General features: G+C 53.4%; 1 protein-coding gene across 2 annotated transcripts in view; it reads right to left on the bottom strand.

The window, feature by feature from the left end:
* Sult4a1 (sulfotransferase family 4A member 1) overlaps positions 1-15,613 on the bottom strand; it is a 33,449-nt gene extending 17,836 nt beyond the window's left edge. For both annotated transcript variants that reach the window (XM_008844726.1, XM_029569178.1), the window contains exons 1-2: positions 15,280-15,613; positions 148-278 (exon numbers count right to left, since the gene is read on the bottom strand). In XM_008844726.1, the coding sequence (XP_008842948.1) occupies positions 148-278; positions 15,280-15,547 (399 nt within the window). In that variant the 5' untranslated portion in view covers positions 15,548-15,613. The remainder of the gene's footprint in view (positions 1-147; positions 279-15,279) is intronic.
* Between the last annotated feature and the right edge of the window lie 3,069 nt (positions 15,614-18,682).

The raw sequence follows: 18,682 nt of genomic DNA, 5'->3' as shown, positions 1-18,682 counted from the left end.
AGTCTCTCCCCTTCTTGGCAAGATGGAACCACCCAGGGTCCCCCAGTTGTCCCCACCCAGAGTCCCCATGATCCTCCTTGAAGCCACTGTCACTCCACAGGTATAACTGTGGTGGGCTTACACTGGGCCTGTGTGCCCACGGGGTACCTTGATGATGTCCAGGCCCGGCTGGGGGTACTCCAACACTGGCAGCTGTTCGTCAATATTCATCAGGCCGATCTCATCAGGGTCAGCCCCCTGGCTCACCAGGTAGACCACTTCCTGAAGAAGGCTTGTGCCTAGGACGAGAGGCAAGGGAGGGTGCTCAGAGCAGGTTCTGGGCCAGCAGCCCCACCATCAAGGCAAATCCTCCTGCCTAAGAAGGAAGAGGGGAGACACAAGGGGGATGTGGCACCTGGAGAGAGCCTGAAACAGCCCCAGGCTAGGTGTGAGGTCTCAATCACGTCCACCAGCACTTAGCCTGAATTGTTCCTTATTGTTCAGCGGGGCAGGACATCTGGAAAAGCAAGCAGGACTTCACGGCTCTCAACCCTGAAGCCTCCAGAGTCTGAACTCTCCACCAGACACAGGAGTGACTATGCTCGGGGAAGTGAATTTAGCTGCCCAGTGTCTACTAAGCACAGCATACACACAGCCCGTGGTCCTAGTAGTAAACATCTAGAGAAACAAACCAACAAGTGTGTTACAGAACATTCCTGGCCTTGTCATTCATAACAGTCAAGCCCTGTTGACCCTGATGAGATCGGCAAAAACATCTATCAACAACAGAGGCACGCTGATGACCACACAGTGGGTACAGCACCGAGGAAGGACAAACTCACAATGCATGGTGGAGGTCCAGGACCATCGGTACCTGCTGTGCGATTCTGGCTGTTCCTTTGCAAAACAAGCTACGGTGACAGAGATGAGACCAGGGGAGTGTGAGGCGGCCACTCACTCAGAGATGTAAAGAGGACCGATGGTCTCCGATCTTTCACTGGTCTGCTGGCCAGAAGCAGGCATGTGTAAGCTGAGTTCACTGAGAGACAGAAACCGCTTCAGCCTGAAGCAGCCTGCTCCTCAAGACAGCAGGAGACAGCCAAGACCAAGGGCATGCCTGAACCCACACCTGAGCCATGCAAGGCAGACAGCAACCACCAGGAAACAGGTGCTCATGGGCACAGTGGCCCACAGGGCCCCAGACCTGTGAGTGACTCCCTACCTTCACAGAGTAGCAACACAGCATGGACAGGTCCCCTGGTGGATCTGGGGACCATCCTTCCCCTCAGAACCTGGTCCCACTGCCTCCAACCTAAGGCCCTTCTGCAACCTCCCCGTGCATGACAAGGTACAGGCACTCAGGGCCCCGCTTCACCTTCCCTCTGCCTCTTCCCTCCTCTCAGATTCAGCCTCACGTGCAGCTGCTGTAGCTCCACCCTGGAGTTTGCCTCCCCGGAAGTCCCTGGGTCACTTACACTACAGGCCATCTGCACCCTGACTGCTCTCCCTCCCTCACCGCACCCCTCAGCCAGTGCTAAAGATGGGAAGAGCAGAGCCAGGCTAGACCCTGCTGGGCTCCGTGGACATCCAGACAATTGTCAGGCCTGCCACAGAGAGGGTGGCTCTGCAGTTCTCCAGCCCCAGAGACCTCGGAGAAGACAGACACAGCTAAATGCACTGCCCCTTCACTTCAGGGGGGCGTTAGTCTTTGTGACTGACCCCCTCTCTCTAGCATTCCAACACCCTCCCCAAGTAGCCTCATCACCCCCCCGAATCAAAGCTAGGCCCTGTGGGTAACACATACCCTGTTGGGCCAGCATCAGGTACTCAGTAGAGATGGACTTTTGTCAACAACCCCACTGCTCAGTAATCCACACCTTTGAGAGCTGCTCATACCAAACAGTGCCCTCACACCACCAATGGAAGACCTCCAGGTGGCCCCCTACTCCCTAGAGTGAAAGTGAGACCTTAAGCCAGGTGTGGTTACACATACCTGTAATCCCATCACTTGGGAGACTGAGGCAGGAGGATTGTGAGTTGGCGGCCAGCCTGAGCTATACAGCAAGACCTCATCTCAGAAAAACAAAAACAAGAAGCCAAGCTTTACCAAGCCGGCCAGGCCTGCCTGTTGTGCCTGTCTCTCTTCCCTACTGTCCTTGCTGGTCCTCTGGAAGGACCCTTCCTCCCTCCCTCCTCTGTTTCTCCTCCAATGCCACCTACCAGTAAGGGCTGCCCTGGCCTGTCTGTTCTTCACGCTGGGTCTACTGTACTAACAGCCCAGGACTGGCACATATTCCTCTGGAGTCCCACCACCCGGGACAGGGGCTGCTCAGCCAAGAACTCTCAGTGGCCCACCATCCTCTAAGGGCCAGCACACCTGGATATGGCTCACCTGCTGAGCAGGCAGGAGACTACAGGGTGGTGGAGGCGACACTCTGGAAAGGCCAGAACCAATGAAGAAAGAAAAGAAAACCAACTGAGGTGAGTCCCTCTCCCTTCTTGGCAGATGCCAGGAGGGGGCAAGTGACCTGCTCAGAGCAAGGCCTCTCGGTGAACTAGCAATCCTGAGCACCGGACTCAGAATGCACACTGTGGGAACCACCAGCTGGGACAGCCATGCAGAGGATGTCATAGCTTTGTCTGACACAGGCATCTAGTCACAGACTAACACAATGGGATAGCTCACAGGTCACTAAGCGCAGGTGGCAGTCACAGGCCAGCATCAGAGCTGGAAAAGGGGGAAGGACCAGAGAGGGTCAGGAGCTCCACCTTACACACACACATACACGTGCATGCATACACACATGCATACATGCACATACAAACATGCATACATGCACACACGCACATATATACACATATGCACACATATATACAAACATGGAGGGAGGAGCAGCGGGGTGGAGTGGGGTGGGACGGGGAAGTCCCATACTGCTGCAGGGCCCACAGCCATACTGGGAGACCCTGAGATGCACACGAACTATGGACATCCTTGGTGCTGGGAGGAGAGAGCCCCTGCAGAGTCAGCCTGCTGCAGTACTCCAACAGCTACAATCTGCAGGGTGAAAAGCCGCCAGGCTGGAGCACAGCCAGGCTCTCCATGGACTCCGCATACCAGTGGGGGACTCTCTCATCCACAGTGTGCTTTGCTGACACAGCCAGAGTCTGAGTGACAAAACATGGATGCTCCCATAGCAGCTGGCAGGACTCTAACCTGAGACCTGGGTTGAGAAGTTGTAGACGCTCCTGGAATTTGGAGGCAGACCTGCCCAAGAATCTGGGGTGCAACTTGTCACCACCATCCAAGGAGGCCAACAAAGCCTCCCCAGAATTCTGGAGACAGGATGCCTCGCTGGGTCAGAGCCCATTGGAACCAGCCCCAGCCCCACCAGGATCCTGGAAGTGGACTCTCATTTACATCATTTGCCAAAGCCACACTGCTACCTAGTTTAACTAGCCAGCATCCTATAGGATACACAATAGGTTCCCAGTCTCCTCCCCTAGACCCCACTCCCACAGGCAAATCCTTGGCTAGTTCTTACTCTCTAGGTACGAACTTACTTACCAGGTCCTCCAGGCAAATGTGCTAACATTCATAACCTCAGATGATCTATTGATCTTCAACCAAGGAAGATGAGGGCCTTTCCAAATCTCCTCCCTGTACCCCAGTTTCCCTCATCCCAAAAAGTCACAGCATGATGTGGGGCTCAGCAGGGACTTAGACCACAGGACCACTGTACTTCCATGGACTCCTGTGGTAGACTTCTATGGTGCCATGGCTTTCCTGCCTGTGCATGCCTGGTTTTCTATGTAGTCATTAATTCTGCCATTAAATGCTGCCAATGTGTCTAGAGACCTGAACATCTCAGATTTGCAGTGGCCCGCATTCTCCTGACCTCCACAGACATTGCAGGGCACGGGTGCACTTACACACATGCAGGCATAACACTCATACACATAAAATTAAAATAATAAAATATTTTTAAAAAGAAAAAAGTTTATATGTATGAATGTTTTGCCTGCAAGTATTTAAGTGCACCCATGTTATGTGATGCCCACAGAGGCCAGTAGTGCGTATTGAATTCAAGGCCAACCTGGTCTACATAGTGAGTTCCAGAACAGCTGGGGCTACACGGAGATCCTGTCTCAAAAAGACCGAAAAAAAAGAAGAAAAAAGAAAAAAGAAGTTATGTAAGTGTGGTCTCTCTCTGTCTCAAAATATCTTCTCTATGTGTGTGTGTGTGTGTGTGTCTACGTGTCTGTGTGTAGGCCAAAAGTCACCTTCAGGTATCATTCCTCATGGGCTATCCACCTTGGTTTTTGAAACGGTTCCTCCCAGGACCTGGGGTTTGTCAATTAGGCTAGGCTGGTCAGCTAGCAAGCCCCAGACATCCTCCTGTCACTTCCTACCCAGCACTGGGATTACATGCCCATGCCAACACGCCCAGCTTTGTATGTGGGTTCTGGGGACCAAACTCATGCCCTCAGTTTACCAACTGCGTTCTCCCCCCAACCCCTCCCAGAATATTTTAATTTCATCATTTTTTTATTTTTATTTTATGTGTATGACTATTTTGCCTATATGTATATGTATATATGTGTGTATGTAGATATATTTCACACATGTACAATGCCTATGGAGACCATCTCTCCAGCCCCAATTCCATCATATCTTAATGTCACCAGATGTGATGGCACGCACCCATAAACCCAGCTTGGGAGGGGAAACAGGAGAGTCACCGCAAGTCTGAAACCAGCCTGGATTTAAAGAAATCTCATTTTGGGGCTGGAGAGAGATGGTTCAGTGGTTAAGAACATTGGTGGTTTTTGCAGAAGACCCAGGTTCAAATCCCAGCACCCACATGGCAGCTAACTGTCCATAACTCCAGTTCCAGGGGATCCGACAACCTCTTCTGTCCTCGTCGGGCACTGCGCAACACAGGTGCACTTACCTACACGCAGGCAATGCACACACGCATGAAATAAAAATAAAGTCTCATTTCTTTGTTGTGTTGTAATAACACTTTCAGATCTGCTTGGCTGTGGATAATGGAAATTGCAGACGTGGGAGGTGGACACTGCATCTCTTGGGGACATGCCTCTGTCATTCAGCTCTCCAGCCCCACCAGATGACCTGTCCATGAAACACTACACAGTGTCTCCCAGGGATCTCCTTCTATCTCAAATGTACAACGTCCTTCATCCATGTCTCCTCCACACTTGCACCTCCAGCTGCTTCTTTAATGTGACTTCAAGTGTCTCCACCACACATGTGACTGGCAGCTTGTCTGGAGACAGAACCCTAGGCCAGAGTCGCTTAGATGCTGCAAGCGCCCTGTCCTCCTGGCTGCTCAGGCCACTTTCCAGAGTCATGAGACTCTGGTGTTCCCATCATCTGATGATGGAGTCTCTCTGCCTTGCACCAGCACATCAGCTGGAATCTTTCACTCACTCTAAGGCTGATGTGGTAGAGCTCACAGCCTTGACATCTGGAAACCCTGGTCTTGATCATCTTTGCTCCCCACTCTGCTCTCTTCTAGAACTCTGGGATTAATCTTCCAATTCTTTGATTTTTCTACTCCTACTTGGTGTCATTTTGCAACGTGTTTCTTCTACTTCACAGACATTTCCTGGGCTTGACTATCCAGACAATGGAGCTGAGCACTTACCATCCCACCTCTGGGATTTCCCTCCCAAGTCTCCTTGGAGCCCACAGCTCTTCCACTAGCCCCTCCATGATTCTACTCTTTTTTCTAAGAAGGAGGTGTCCTCACCCTCTGAGGACAGTAGCCATGGAGGGCCACTGGGGAGGGGTGGCACTTGGGGACAGTTCCCAGTGTTCCCTTTACTGCACTTAGTGTCTGTGGATCCCTGACATCCTACTGGAAGTCATCAGAACCTAAGCTGGGTCCTCCCATGTGGGGGTAGAAGCAGCCCTGTGTGGAAAGATGGAGCCCAGGTGTGTGTGCACATGTGTGTGTATGTGTGTGTGTGTGTGTGTGTGTGTGTGTGTGTGTGTGTATGGGGGAGATATACAAGCAGCCCAGCCTAGACACTCCCCAGAGGGGACCCATCACCCCCATTCTCCATGGGTCTCTAATGTCACACAAGTCAGTTCTTTGGTGTCAACATTCCCAAAGGTGGGTGCCTCCTACCTCTGGTGAAGGGCTTGAGCAGGGGCCCAAGCATCCTGGGAGTCAAGGACAGTATATACTGGGAACTCTACCTCTTGGGTACAGCTTTCAGTCCAACCCCAATTTCTGACAACCTGTGCCCAGCTTCTACCTGAGACCTGCATCTCCACATCCACAGCTTTTGTGTGTCAGCATCCCCAGAGAAAAACACCCATTTGCAACAGCCCCCTTGGGGCAGCCACCTCACTAATTCCTGGAGCTCCGCAGTAGAAACTAGCCTCACCACCCTCAGCCAACGCCTGGCCAGTGGCACCTGAGCTCCCAGATCCCTCATATCCACACAGGCCTGATTAATTTAGGCAGGTTCCTAAAGTAAACGGAGTTCTGAATTGTGTTCCACTGGCCCCAAAGACTCACACACACTTCCCTGCCATCCACGTGAGGGGCAGCAAGAGGAGTCCTCCAGCACCCTAGATGGGAGCAGGACAGGCACTGAAGTGAATAGGCATACCTGTGGAGCCCATTCTTACCCTACCTGTTTCTACACACCCAGCTCTCCCTCTCAAAACAGCCTCACCATGCAGAGGAGGGCAGCAAGCTCAAGCAGAAGGCTGGTCACTCAGCTGGGTACCAATAGGGAAGCCAGAGTAAGAAAGGCCCATGGTGCCCACCCCACACAACACAGCCATAATGAGTAGTGTCAGTCGGGTGTGGCCTTGAGGAGGGGCCCAGGCATCCCGGAGTTAAGAACAGGAGGGGCTGAGAACCCCAACTCTAGCGTGCAGCTTTCATCTGACCCCCACTTCCAACAAGACCTGCACCCAACTTCCACCTGTGACCTGCACCCCCACACCCACAGCCTTTCCATGTCAGTACAGGCCTTGAATTCCAGCACCTGAGAAGCAGAGGTGATGGACCACTGTGAGTTTAAGGCCAGTCTGGTCTACATAGCAAGTTTCAGGCCAGCCAGGGTCACACAGTGAGACCTTGTCTCAAAAGTACAAGTGAGAGGCTAGAGAGGTGGCTCAGCAGTTAAGAGCACTGACTGCTCTTTCAGAGGACCTGGGTTCGATTCCCAGCACCCACATGGCAGCTACGAACCATTCTTAACTCCAGTTCCAGGGGAATCTGCCACCTCTTCTGACCTCTGGAGCATTGCACAACATGGGTACACTCACATACATACAGGCAATACACTCATACATATAAAATACAAATAAATAAAATATATATTTAAAAAACAAAGGAACAAAAATGAATCCTCTCAACTCATAGACTCAGAAAAATGCCCACTGATGTCTTCCTCTTCAGATTCCAAACTTTTCCACAGCCACTACCCAGTGCCTAGTTGGCTTCAAGTTCCAATCTGACACAGCCTAGAGTCGTCTGAGGGAGTCTCAACTGAAGAATTGTCCAGATCAGACTGGCCTGTGGCCATGTCTGTGAGGGATTGTCTTGATGACTGGTGTGGGAGGACGCTGGGCTGGACAGCTCCCTCATGCATGAAGGTCAGCCCTGAGCTAGCTCTCCAATAGAGGGGTACAAATTGGACAGCAACAACCCCAGCTCCCCACCTCCCTCCCCGAGGCCAGGATCCTAAACTCTGTCCCCTTGCCTCTCCCAAGACCCCACAGGCTGGATAGGAGACCATAGACATCCCCCTTCGCTGGTTCTGGTTCCTCCTGTCCCTGCGACTGAGGTCACCTCTTACCTGGTTAGTGGGATGTTCACTCCCCAGTGGAGGACCACAGTGGGCAGCACTGGACCTAAACAAGTGAGCCAGAGCTGTATAAGGAAGCTAAGTAAAAAGCATGAGCCCAGGAGTGATCCAAGAACAAGCAGCATTCCTCCGTGATTCCTGAGTTCCTGCCCTGACTTCCCTCTATGATGGCTTATGAGCCGGAAGTGTAAGCCTAATTAACCCTTTCCTTCCCAAGTTGCTTTTAGTTAGAGTATTTATCTACGGCAACAGAAATCAAACTAGGACACTGAGCCTGGCCTTGCCAGTGACCCCAGGGACCTGAAAGCCATGGCTCCTCTGGCCTCAGTTTCCACAAAGTGGCACTCTCCCAGGCCTGCTGATCTGAGCCAATATTTGCTCAGGTGGAGCACATCCCCTGTCCTAGTTTGTTTCTCCATTGCTGTGATAAAACACTCTGTCCAATACCAACTTGGGGAGGAAAGGGTTTATTTGTCTTACATCTCCCAGGTCACAGTTCATCAGGGAACCCCAGGTAGGAACTCAGGGCAGGAACCTGGAGCAGGAACAGAAGCACAGGCCATGGAGGATCGCTGCTTACTGACTTGCTCCTCTGGCCCCTGCTCAACCTGCTTTCTTATGCAACACAGGCCCACCTGCCCAGAGGTGGCACCACCCACAGCAGGCTGGGCCCTCTCACATCTCTCAGTAATTAAGAAGATGTCCCATAGACATGGCCACAGGCCAGTCCAATGGAGGGAATTCCCCACTTGAGGCTCCCTCCACCCAGGTGTGTCAAGTTAACCCTAAAGCTATCCAGCACATCCCCTCACCCCGCTCAGGAGGTGACAGGTGCCACCTGCAGCCCCTATGAGCAGAGTGTGGAGCCCTGCACTGGAGAACAGTCGGGCACTCCTGAGACAGCACTTGACGGAAGATCTAAGGACAAGCAGTTACCAGGAGCCTCACATAGGCCTTTACCCTATGATGACATAAAGATCCCCCACTGTGGCTCTGGCACAGCCACATGACCCACTGTGGCCAACACAGACCTCTAGCCATCTTGGCTGTTCTCTGCGTTTCCATCACTACCGAGAAGAATGCTCCCAGGTTGGCCTGCTCATCCCCAAAGCCAAAAAGAGACTGAAGCAGAGCCCAGGCTCTCTGTAGATGTATGATCCGGCACCAAGACCAGCTTAGTCAGAATTGGAGCTGTGACTCAAATCAAGATGGAGCCTACGTTCTCTCAGCCCACCCTCCTCCAGCAGACTATGCCCCTCAGCCACTGGGGGGAGGGGCTCCTGATGCTGGTCTGGATGGTTCCCTGATGTGTGAGGGCTTCTGGCTTCCAGCCCTGAGCTAGCTCTCCCCGGGAACTGGAGATGAGGAGCTGGCAGTGGCTCCCCACCGCTCTCCCAGAGGCCAGGCTCTTGACCTCTGTCCCCCTGCCTCTCCAAAGGCCCCACAGACAGGATGGGAGACCACAGAGCCCCTGTCTTCTCTGGTTCTGGTTCCTCCCACCCTTGCAACTGAGGTCACCCCTCACCTGATTAGTGGGGGATCCACTCTCCAGGACTGCAGACCTACTGCCAGGTTCTCAGCCCTGGAGGGCACTGGAAGCAGCAGAGCAGGCTGAACACAGCCAGCTCACCCCTGATAATGGCCCCTCTTTGGGATGTGGGGGGTGACCCCAATACCATCACTCACACAGTGCTCTGGGCATGACATCAGCACCTCTATGCTGGTGCCAAAGCGCTGACCACAGTGACCCGGGGCTGGCCATCTGAAGCCAGGACCTCCCAAGGAAAGAGACCAGGTAGACACCACAGGTGGAGCCAGGTGGCCTGGCCAGCTCTTCTCCCAGGCTCGGTTCCTCACCCCAAAAAGGCCCATTTCTCAGGGAAGTAGAGTGGGCGGCCTAAGATGCTTAGAAGGCCTCACTCCTCGCTGGCCTGTCCCAAGGCTTCACGTGAGTAAATATCCTGCCAGTAGTGGGCTTGAGGTCAGGACACCCTGACTCGCTGCAGCTGAGCCTCATGTAAAGAACCCCCGTGCTGGGGACACACTGGCCGCCTGGCAGGCCATCTGGCCTGAAACAACTTGTTTAGCTTTCAGAAAATGTCAGTAAGTCTACAAAGCATGCTTCCAGGAGGCTCCCACCTCCCTTAGGCCATCTTCCCTCCTCACAGGCTCCAGAAGGCCACACTCACTCCCACTCCCTGCAGCCACAGTAACGTCTGCACACACTTTCCACATGCTAAGAGCTTGAGACATGAGCCAGCTGGCTCCAAGCACAGTCTCCTCTGTGCAGGTGAAGCAGGACTCAAGGACGGGGCTGAAGAGTGGCTCCTGGAGTCTGCAGTAACACCTACGCCCTCCTCCCCTAGAGAGCCAACGTCAGGCACTGAGGGAAGGCATGAGGCCTCACCCCAGGGCACCAGGGAAGACCCACTGTGGTTGGAGATGGGAAGAAGGGGGAAGAAGTCCATGGTAGCAACCCTGGACTAGGGTCCCCAGACTGGAGAAGGGACAAGAAACTTCCACACGAGGCAATCCATTAAGGAGACTTTGGTACCTAAGAAAGTCCTCAGCAGGCGTGGGAATGTGGAGCGTTCAGACTTGAGTGCCCCCGAGGGCAGAGGCCCAGGCCTGCCCATCTGAGCTAGGGAGTCACAGTACTAAATGCGGGCATCCACCCCTGGACTCAGACCAATAGCCAAAGCTGAGGGAGGAAGAGGAGCACTGGAAAAAAAAAAAAACCCTCTAAAAACTAAGCCCCTGAACTCTGCACAGGAACTACTACAGGACGGTCACCTATGTAGCCAGAGCAACAGGACACCCAGCCAGGTGGTCAGGCACACTCCATCCCATGGCCTACCAGGGAAAAGTCACAAACGCCCCAGTCTACTGCCTGAAAACTGTATCCAGCAGTCAAAGGTGCTACTCACAAAAGGCAAAAACAAACTGACTCTCCACAGACAAGGTAGTAGACAGAACCAGGTTCGGGGGGCTAGAGAGATGGCTCGGCATTTAAGAGCACTTACTGTTCTTCCAGAGGACCTGAGTTTAGTTCCTGGCACCTCCATGGGGTAACCCATAACCACCTGTAACTCTAGGTCCAGGAGATCCAATACCCTCTTCTAGCCTCACGTATGTGTACATAATCCATACACAGACACACATATATAAATAATAGTGTTTTTCTAAAAAGTAGCCCAGGTGGGTGTGAACACCTGTAATACCAGCACTAAATTTACTGAGGTTGGAGGATCATTGAAAGATGGGAACCAGCCTGGGCTACTAGAGAATAAGCTCCAGGCCAGCCTGGGCTACAGAGTGAATTCCAGGTCAGCCTGGCTTACAGAGTGAGTTCCAGACTAACTTGGGCCCAGAGTGAGTTCCTGGGCTACAAAGTAAGTTCCAGGCTAGGTTGGTCTACAGTGAGACAAAAGGTCAATTTCCCTCTTTCTCCCAAACTGAAACACAAGAAAAAGAACCAGAAATGAGAACCGAACACTGAAGAGCCATTGAATCAACATCCAACAACCTAACACACATGTGAAAGGAGAGGAGAAAGTGTGCCTCCACAGTGACAGAAGGCGGCAGACAGCAGGTCTAAGTAGATTGTGAACAGCAGGCAGGATCACCAGTCAAGCACAAAACACACGCTAAATCCCAGACATGGCGAAATCAAAGGTTTCGCCAAAGAAACCTTTGCAGCTAAGAAAAAGGCATGTCACAGAGGGAAACAACGTAGGCCATGTTTCATCCCAGATCACTGGAGGGAGGAGATGATGGAGGCAGGTCTGCAGAGTTGAGAGACTGGGAAGGAGGCTCGGCTCCACAGCTTATACACAAGTAAAGTCAGTAAGAGTGAGCCACAGAGGACTAAGGGTGGAGTGGACACAGCAGACCTGTGCCTCCACAGTCACCTTAACTACGGAGAGGACGGGGAAGGACTAGGGCTCACGAGGCCACGGCAGCACCCCCAGAAAAGGGGGAGAACCCCAAGACTGGAGGCAAAGGCACATCTGAGCGCCTGGGGGGTGAAGGAGCCCCAGAGGCCGGGAGCTGAGCTGGCTGGCTGATTTTGATTATTGTGGGGTAATTTTCAGTGCCTGAGAAGTTGTGTGAGGGCTTGAGGAAAGAAGTGGTCACAGGGCCCAGGCTGTGCTGTGGACTAAGTGGGGTGGAAGGCAGCCAGGGTGGCGTGGTTACCCTGCCTTGCTCTGAGTGTAAGCTCTAGGCCCTGTTCCTCAGCAGCTGTGCCACTCTGAGCTAGCCTGCCCTCTTCTGAGCTAGCTTGCCCTCTATGAGTCTCTAAAAAGATATAAGAGCCCCCAGCAGACCAATAAGGGTTAACTGCAAGGCACACAGGGCAGTTGCAGTGACCACAGAAGGCAAGCTTAGCCATCCTGTTCCAGTTTGAATATGAACTGTCCCCATAAGCTGGTGATGCCATTTTGGGAAGCTGTGGAACCCTTAAGAAGTAGGACCTAGGGGGCAGAAGTAGATCCCAGGGGTGAGTCCTTGGGGTAGGTTTTCCCTGCTCACTTCCTGTCCTGTTCCCTGCTTCTTGTCCTCTGTCATGTGAACAGCCTCAGCCACACGCTCCTGCCTCTGGACTGAGTTCCTTTGCCGTGCCTTCCCAGAGCCACTAGGGACTGAGACCCTTGGAAACTGTGAGTCAAAAAGGACCTTCCAGCCTTGAGTTGCTGATATTGAGTTGACAGATATTTTCGTTGCAGTAACAAAAAATGACTAATTTTTTAAAAATCTGAAAAAAAAATATGTGGGCTGGAGAGATGGCTCAGAGCGCCGGCTGCTCTTGCAGAGGACCTGGGTTCAGTTCCCAACGCCCATGTGGTGGCTGACAACCATCTGTAACTCCGGATCCAAGGGATTCAATGCCCTTTTCTGGTTTCCGTGGGCATTGCACATATGTGGTGCACGTATACACAGGCAGGCAAAGCACATACACACAGGATAAAAAAATTTTAATATATATTTTAAGTGGTTGATATAGTTCCTGAGGGACCCAGGTCCCACCTTCAGCCACACCCTGTGGGTGATCCAGGTGACTGGCCCTCAAGGCCCCCAGAGCTGGGCAGGGATGCATGGGCTCCCAGCAGAGCAAAGGGAGGCACAGGTTCACCCAGGGGCTCATCAGCCCCAGCCCCAGTGGCCTTGCTGTGACCGCCCTGGAGAAGCTGCAGGGCTTCTCTAATGCAGAGCCATCTTCAGGTAAGTCTAGGGACCAGTTCTTCAGGACTCTCATTTCATTCAAAAGCAGTAGGCAGGGTGGAACACAGGCCAGCGAGCCCACCTCTCTAATAGGAAACGCTCCCTGATGCCAGTCATGGTAGGATGAGGGAGGAAGAAGAGAAAGAGGGTGAGAACCAGAAGAGGAAAGCCTGGGCCATCTCAGCAGCCATCACCCACACAGGTGACTCCCAGAGCTGCTGTCCCCAACTGTGACACGGGAGCCCCATCTTGCCCTACTCACACATATGGGGAGAAGTTTCTGTGTCGACCAGCACAGACTCTGACAGATGGCTGGCTGCCTAGGAGGCTCTGGTATTGGCTATGGATTCATCTGGCTTATCTGTATTCTAGCAAGGTGGCCTTCAAGGTGGGTGGGGACAGGGAGTGGGCAGGTGACTAAAGGACACACTATGGATAGACCAGGCCACAGGACTGTCAGTTTTAAGAAGGTGCCTCTCGGGGACATTGTTGGGGTGAGGGGAGACCTCAAGCAGGATCTTTGAGTCTCTGCAGAGGTCTCATTACTGAGGAAAGAGCTGGTATGTTTGTATTTGAAAGATGTACATTACACACAAGATGTCAGGGTCTGTTACCCGGAAAATTTCCTTAAAGCCAGTACCCAGCCACGGGTAGTGGTACACACCTGTAATCCCAGCTTTTGAGAGGCTGAGGCAGGAGGATCGGGAGTTCAAGGCCAGTCTGTGGTACACAACAAGTTCAAGGACAGTCTGTACAGCATGAACCTGGAGATCCTGTCTCAACAACAACAAAGAACCCCAAGGGCTTGATGTGATAGGAAACCCATACAAATCCCAGCACTGGAGAGGCTGAAGCAGAAGGACTGAGAATTCAAGGCCAACCTGGGCTATATAAAGAGACCCTGTCTCAAAATAAAAACGAAAAACAAATTAAAAATAGATGTTTACCATCCACCTTGCACACAGTGCCCAGGAAGCTCCCAAAACTCACCAGGCCCCAACATAGGGTCCCCCTAATACCCACCAGCCCCCTAAGTCCACAGTTGGGCCTCCAGCCCAGCCACACCCGCAGGAGTCCTGACCAATGCTCCCCTACCAGCCCCTTCCAGTAAGTCATTCATCTGTTCCAGTCCTACAGGCAACAGAAGCCTCAATCCCAGCCTCACCCCAGTGTCCTGTGAGTTCTAAAAACCAAGTTTTCCACAGTTCCTGCCTTGAACCAACAGGAGGCAGGTTTGAATCTCTTTACCCCATATACATTTGTGGCAAAAATAACACAAACGTGTGTCCTCCCTAAGAACTGCCCCATCTGTGGACGGACTCAGTGGGAGAGCACTGGTCTGGCATGTTCAAGGCCCTGGGTTCATCCCAGCACCACCAAAAAATGGCAACACCCAAGGGAAGCCAGAAACCCCACTGTGGAGCACCTAGGCTGACCGCCAGAACACAGTGATCCCTCTAAACACTGCCCACTAGGCTGGGCAGAGGGGTGGTGTGCAGGTCAGTCCCAGCCTCAGCCAGCACCCGTCCCTCCTCCCCGAGCCTTTGCCTCTTCCAGGGCACCGTGTGGAGGGTCACTGTCTGCACTGGACTTGGCCCCAGGGTCTTCACACCCATAAGCCTGCTTCAGAGAGCCACGACCTTCCTGGGGGCGGGGGACGCTGGGCAGCTTCCCTGAGCGTTAGGACTCCACCCCAGGTGACAGTCATCCTGCTGAGGGTGTAGCAGGGGATGACCACCCACCTTCTCAACTACCCGGGGCCTCCAGGACACTGGTCACAAGGGTCCCTTCTGAGCACAGGGGAGAAAAAAACAAACAAGCAAGCTGGGCTCTTCCCTCCAGCCCCATTAGAGGTACCATCTACACCAGGCCTGGACAGCCTGGCGGCTTCAGACCCCAGGCCAGCTGTGTGACCTTGGGCAAGCCTTGTTCCCACTCTGCGCCTCAGCCTGGACCACGATGGGGCTGACCAGCTCTCCCTTTCCACTCTGCCAGCCGCTGCACGCTGGTCCATGCCAGGGGGAACCTGGATGCCGGGCCCTACTGGGTGACTGGAGCATCCCTAAGCAAGGATGCTTAGGGGCCAGCGCTGGTCCCCTCCCCCACAGAGCCATGCCGGCGCCCCCCTCCCACCCGGGTCATGCCAGGCTGCACCAGCCTCGGGAACAGAGAGGTTCGGCGACCGGCCCAAGGTCACACAGCCCCGCCCGGTCCCCGGCTCACCGGACTTGGGGTAGGTGACGATCCACACGTCGCTGGGCCGCACCGGGAAATCGGCGATGTCCTCCATCTTCCCGCGGCAGAAGGGCGGCAGCCGCACGCCGTGGAACTCGAAGTACTTGCTCTCGAACTCCCCCGGGGTGCTGGGGGTCTCGGCCTCGCTCTCCGCCATGCCGCCGCCCGCGCCCACCCCGCGCCCCGGCGGCCGCAGCTCCGCAGGCGTGACGTCACGGCGCCGGCGCGGGGGCTCCGCGGGCGGGCATGACGTCATGGCCGCGCCCCACGCACGCCGCTCCCCCCGCCGCGTGACGTCATGGCGCCGCGGCTGCCGCAGAGGCCTGCGTGTGGACGTTGCGGAGTGTGGTCGGCTGCGGTGGCGGGGAGTAGAGGGAGAGAGACCCCCGTCCAGGCCCTCGCGTTTGCAAACCGCCGAGCTGGGACAGCTGGGGCAGGGGCAGGGGTGCAAGTGGCCCCCGACACTCTGCTGCAGAGATGGGGTGACGGGTGCGGACTCCGGGGCCAGCCTCAGGGAGACCCCCCCCAAACCTGCATCCCACAAACTGCTTATGACGCAGAGCGTGGAGCAGGGATGGAGAACAGCCACCTTCCAAGGAGACACATCCCAGGTCTGGGTTCGGGTCAGCGCTCGCAGCATCCTCCCAGCGGATCTGGGGACACAGTTGGGGACCGAGCAACCGACAGCAGCCAGAGCCTGGGGAGCTGGGAGGAGCTGGGGGTGTGGCGCCTGCCCAGCGGGGGTCAGTTCCCAGTACCCCTCCCCCGCCCCCCCAGCCCCTGTAGTCTGGCTTGGCGCACATCTGTCATGCCAGCACTTGGGAAGTGGAGGCAGGAGGATCAGGAGTTCAAGCCCAGCCTCCGCTGCATAGTGAGTTTGAAGCCTGGGATCCATGAGACCCTGTGTCAAAATAGAACTTGGAGGAGGGCAGATGGAGACGCCAGGGCCTGCAGGGGCTACGTGCAAAGTGAGCGGAGAGGGGAGGGGACAGTGATTGACCCGGGGTTCAGGGTGGCCTTCCACACAGCCGGCCATCATGGAAAGCAATCAGGGCGACCCAAAGGGCTGCAGATGAAGGCTGGCGCCCCGGAGCCCGTGTTTGAAGGGAGAGGAGTTCGTGCTGAGTAAAAAATGGACAGAGGGTTGGAACAGACGGGTGGAAGGACGTCCATGGCCTTAAGAACGAGCTGGAGAGATGGCTCAGGGGGTAAAGGTGCTTGCTTCCAAGTCTGACGACCTGACTTGGGGACCCACATGGTAGGAGGAGAGAACCCACTCCCAAATTTGTCCTCTGACCTTCACATGTGGAGAGAGAGAGGGAGAGGGAGAGAGAGAGAGAGAGAGAGAGAGAGAGAGAGAGAGAGATCCTGGGCTGCTTCTCCCTGTCCCCCTTCATCAGTCCCTGCAGGCTGCCTGCATCCCTCACTCAGCTCCTGGTCCCTTCCCATCCCCAAGGCCAGCCCTACCCAGTATAGTTAGTGTCAGTCTCTCTCTCTCTCTCTCTCTCTCTCTCTCTCTCTCTCTCTCTCCCCCATGTCACTGGCTGCACCTTTCACCTGCCTCTCTCTTCTGCTCTTAAGGACACTTTGATCCCATGGCCCCCACCCTGTTCTTTACTGATCCACGACCTCCATTCCACCCACTCCCTGCCTTTCCAGCTAACATAGCATGACAGGGACTGGGGGCTGGAGTGTGAACCTCTGTGGAAGACAGTTGTGGTGAACTTTGTAGTAGGTTTTTGTTTTTTTTTCCAGAATAAAAATCTAGGGTTGAGGAGATGGCTCAACAGGTAAAGGCACTTGATGCCAAACCTGATGACCTGAGTTCAATCCCTGGGATCCATATGGTGGAAGATAAGAACTGATTCCCATGAGTTGTCCTCTGACCTCCACGTGTGTGCTATGGCACTCTCACACCCGCCCACACATATACAGTAATTAACAGTTTAGTAAAAAATAAACCATCTCTCGACATAGAAACTCCCTAAGAATTTGCAACAAACTGAAACCACCAGAATTAAGGAGTTTGGTGAGCTCGTGGTACACAAGACCACCAAACAAAAGTTAATTCTATTTCAACATCCTAGCAACAAATCCTTGGAAACTGAAGTTTTAATATCATCTACAATAACATCAAATAACAATGAGTCCTTAGAGCGAACCAGAAAAAAAAAAAATCCTACGCAAATTTCTTGGCATTGAAGAGAGAAATTAAGGACCTAGAAAAACAGAGAGAGACGGCTGGTTCATGGACTGAAGAGTGTCGATAGGCCACTGTTAGTGAGCCTCCCACCCGCCGAGGTCTGTGAAGTCCAGATAGTTCCAGGGGCTCGGCCTGGATGCCTGAATTCCCAGCGCTCTGTGACCGCCTCCGTGCGGATGCTGGGACCGTGGTTGCTGTCCGCGGTGCTGAATTTTGCCACGCCTTACAACCTGAGTTTGATTTCTGGAAACCAGATGGTGACAGAACTGAGTCTCTCGAGTTGCCCTGTGTCCTGCGACATACACACACACATACACGCAACAAATAAATAAATAGTTATATAAGTAAGTAAAAATAAATGTAATTTAAATAAATAAAGCTTAAGGTTAAGTATTTTTTGGTTACGGAAATGCCTAACGTACACAAATTTGAGAGAATGGGATAATGAACTTCTATGCACCCGTCACAGCCCATCTTCCAGTGTGTATTACTAACTCTAATTTCATGAGCTCCCCTGAACGCACACACCAGGACCATTGTGACATAGAGCCTCGGTGTCTCAATCACGTACGACTCCTCGCACATCTCTAAGATAAGGGCTCTAAAGCACATTTCGAACATATCAGCACAGCTAAAAGGTGATGCTTGGGATGATCAGCCAGGTGTGGCATCACGGATCCAAACTCAGGGTCACCCTTAGCTATGTAGAAAGTTGGAGGCCAGTATGAGCTACATGAGACCCTATCTCCGAAAACAGAACACGTGAGGTGATAAACACGTTGCCCTACTTCACTGTAGGAACCACTTTCCTGTGTACATCCATAACTCAGCTGTGGGTGTTCGCACCAGAAATGTTCCCATGGGCTCAAGTATTTGAACACTTGGTCCCCAGTTGGAGATGCTGTTTGAGGAGGTCTTGGAACCATTAGGAGGTGTGAGCATGTCACTTTGAGAGGTCATGCCTCGCTTCACTCCCAGTTCACCCTCTCTGCTTCATGTTTGGGGTTCAGGATTTGAGCTGAGTTTTCTATTCCTGCCCCTGTACCTCCCCCATCACTGTGGATTTCCCTCTGGGACTGTAAGTGCTTGTAAAGTCTTCCTTCTGTAAGCCACCTTTGGTCACAGTTTTTATCACAGAAACAGAAAAGTAACTAATAAAACGATCAAATTTATTTTATCTTTTTTTGG

The sequence above is a fragment of the Nannospalax galili genome, unplaced genomic scaffold (genome assembly GCF_000622305.1).
Source record: "Nannospalax galili isolate Female #2095 unplaced genomic scaffold, S.galili_v1.0 scaffold180, whole genome shotgun sequence".
Taxonomy (NCBI): Eukaryota; Metazoa; Chordata; class Mammalia; order Rodentia; family Spalacidae; genus Nannospalax; species Nannospalax galili.
This window is presented reverse-complemented; position numbering and strand designations above follow the sequence as displayed.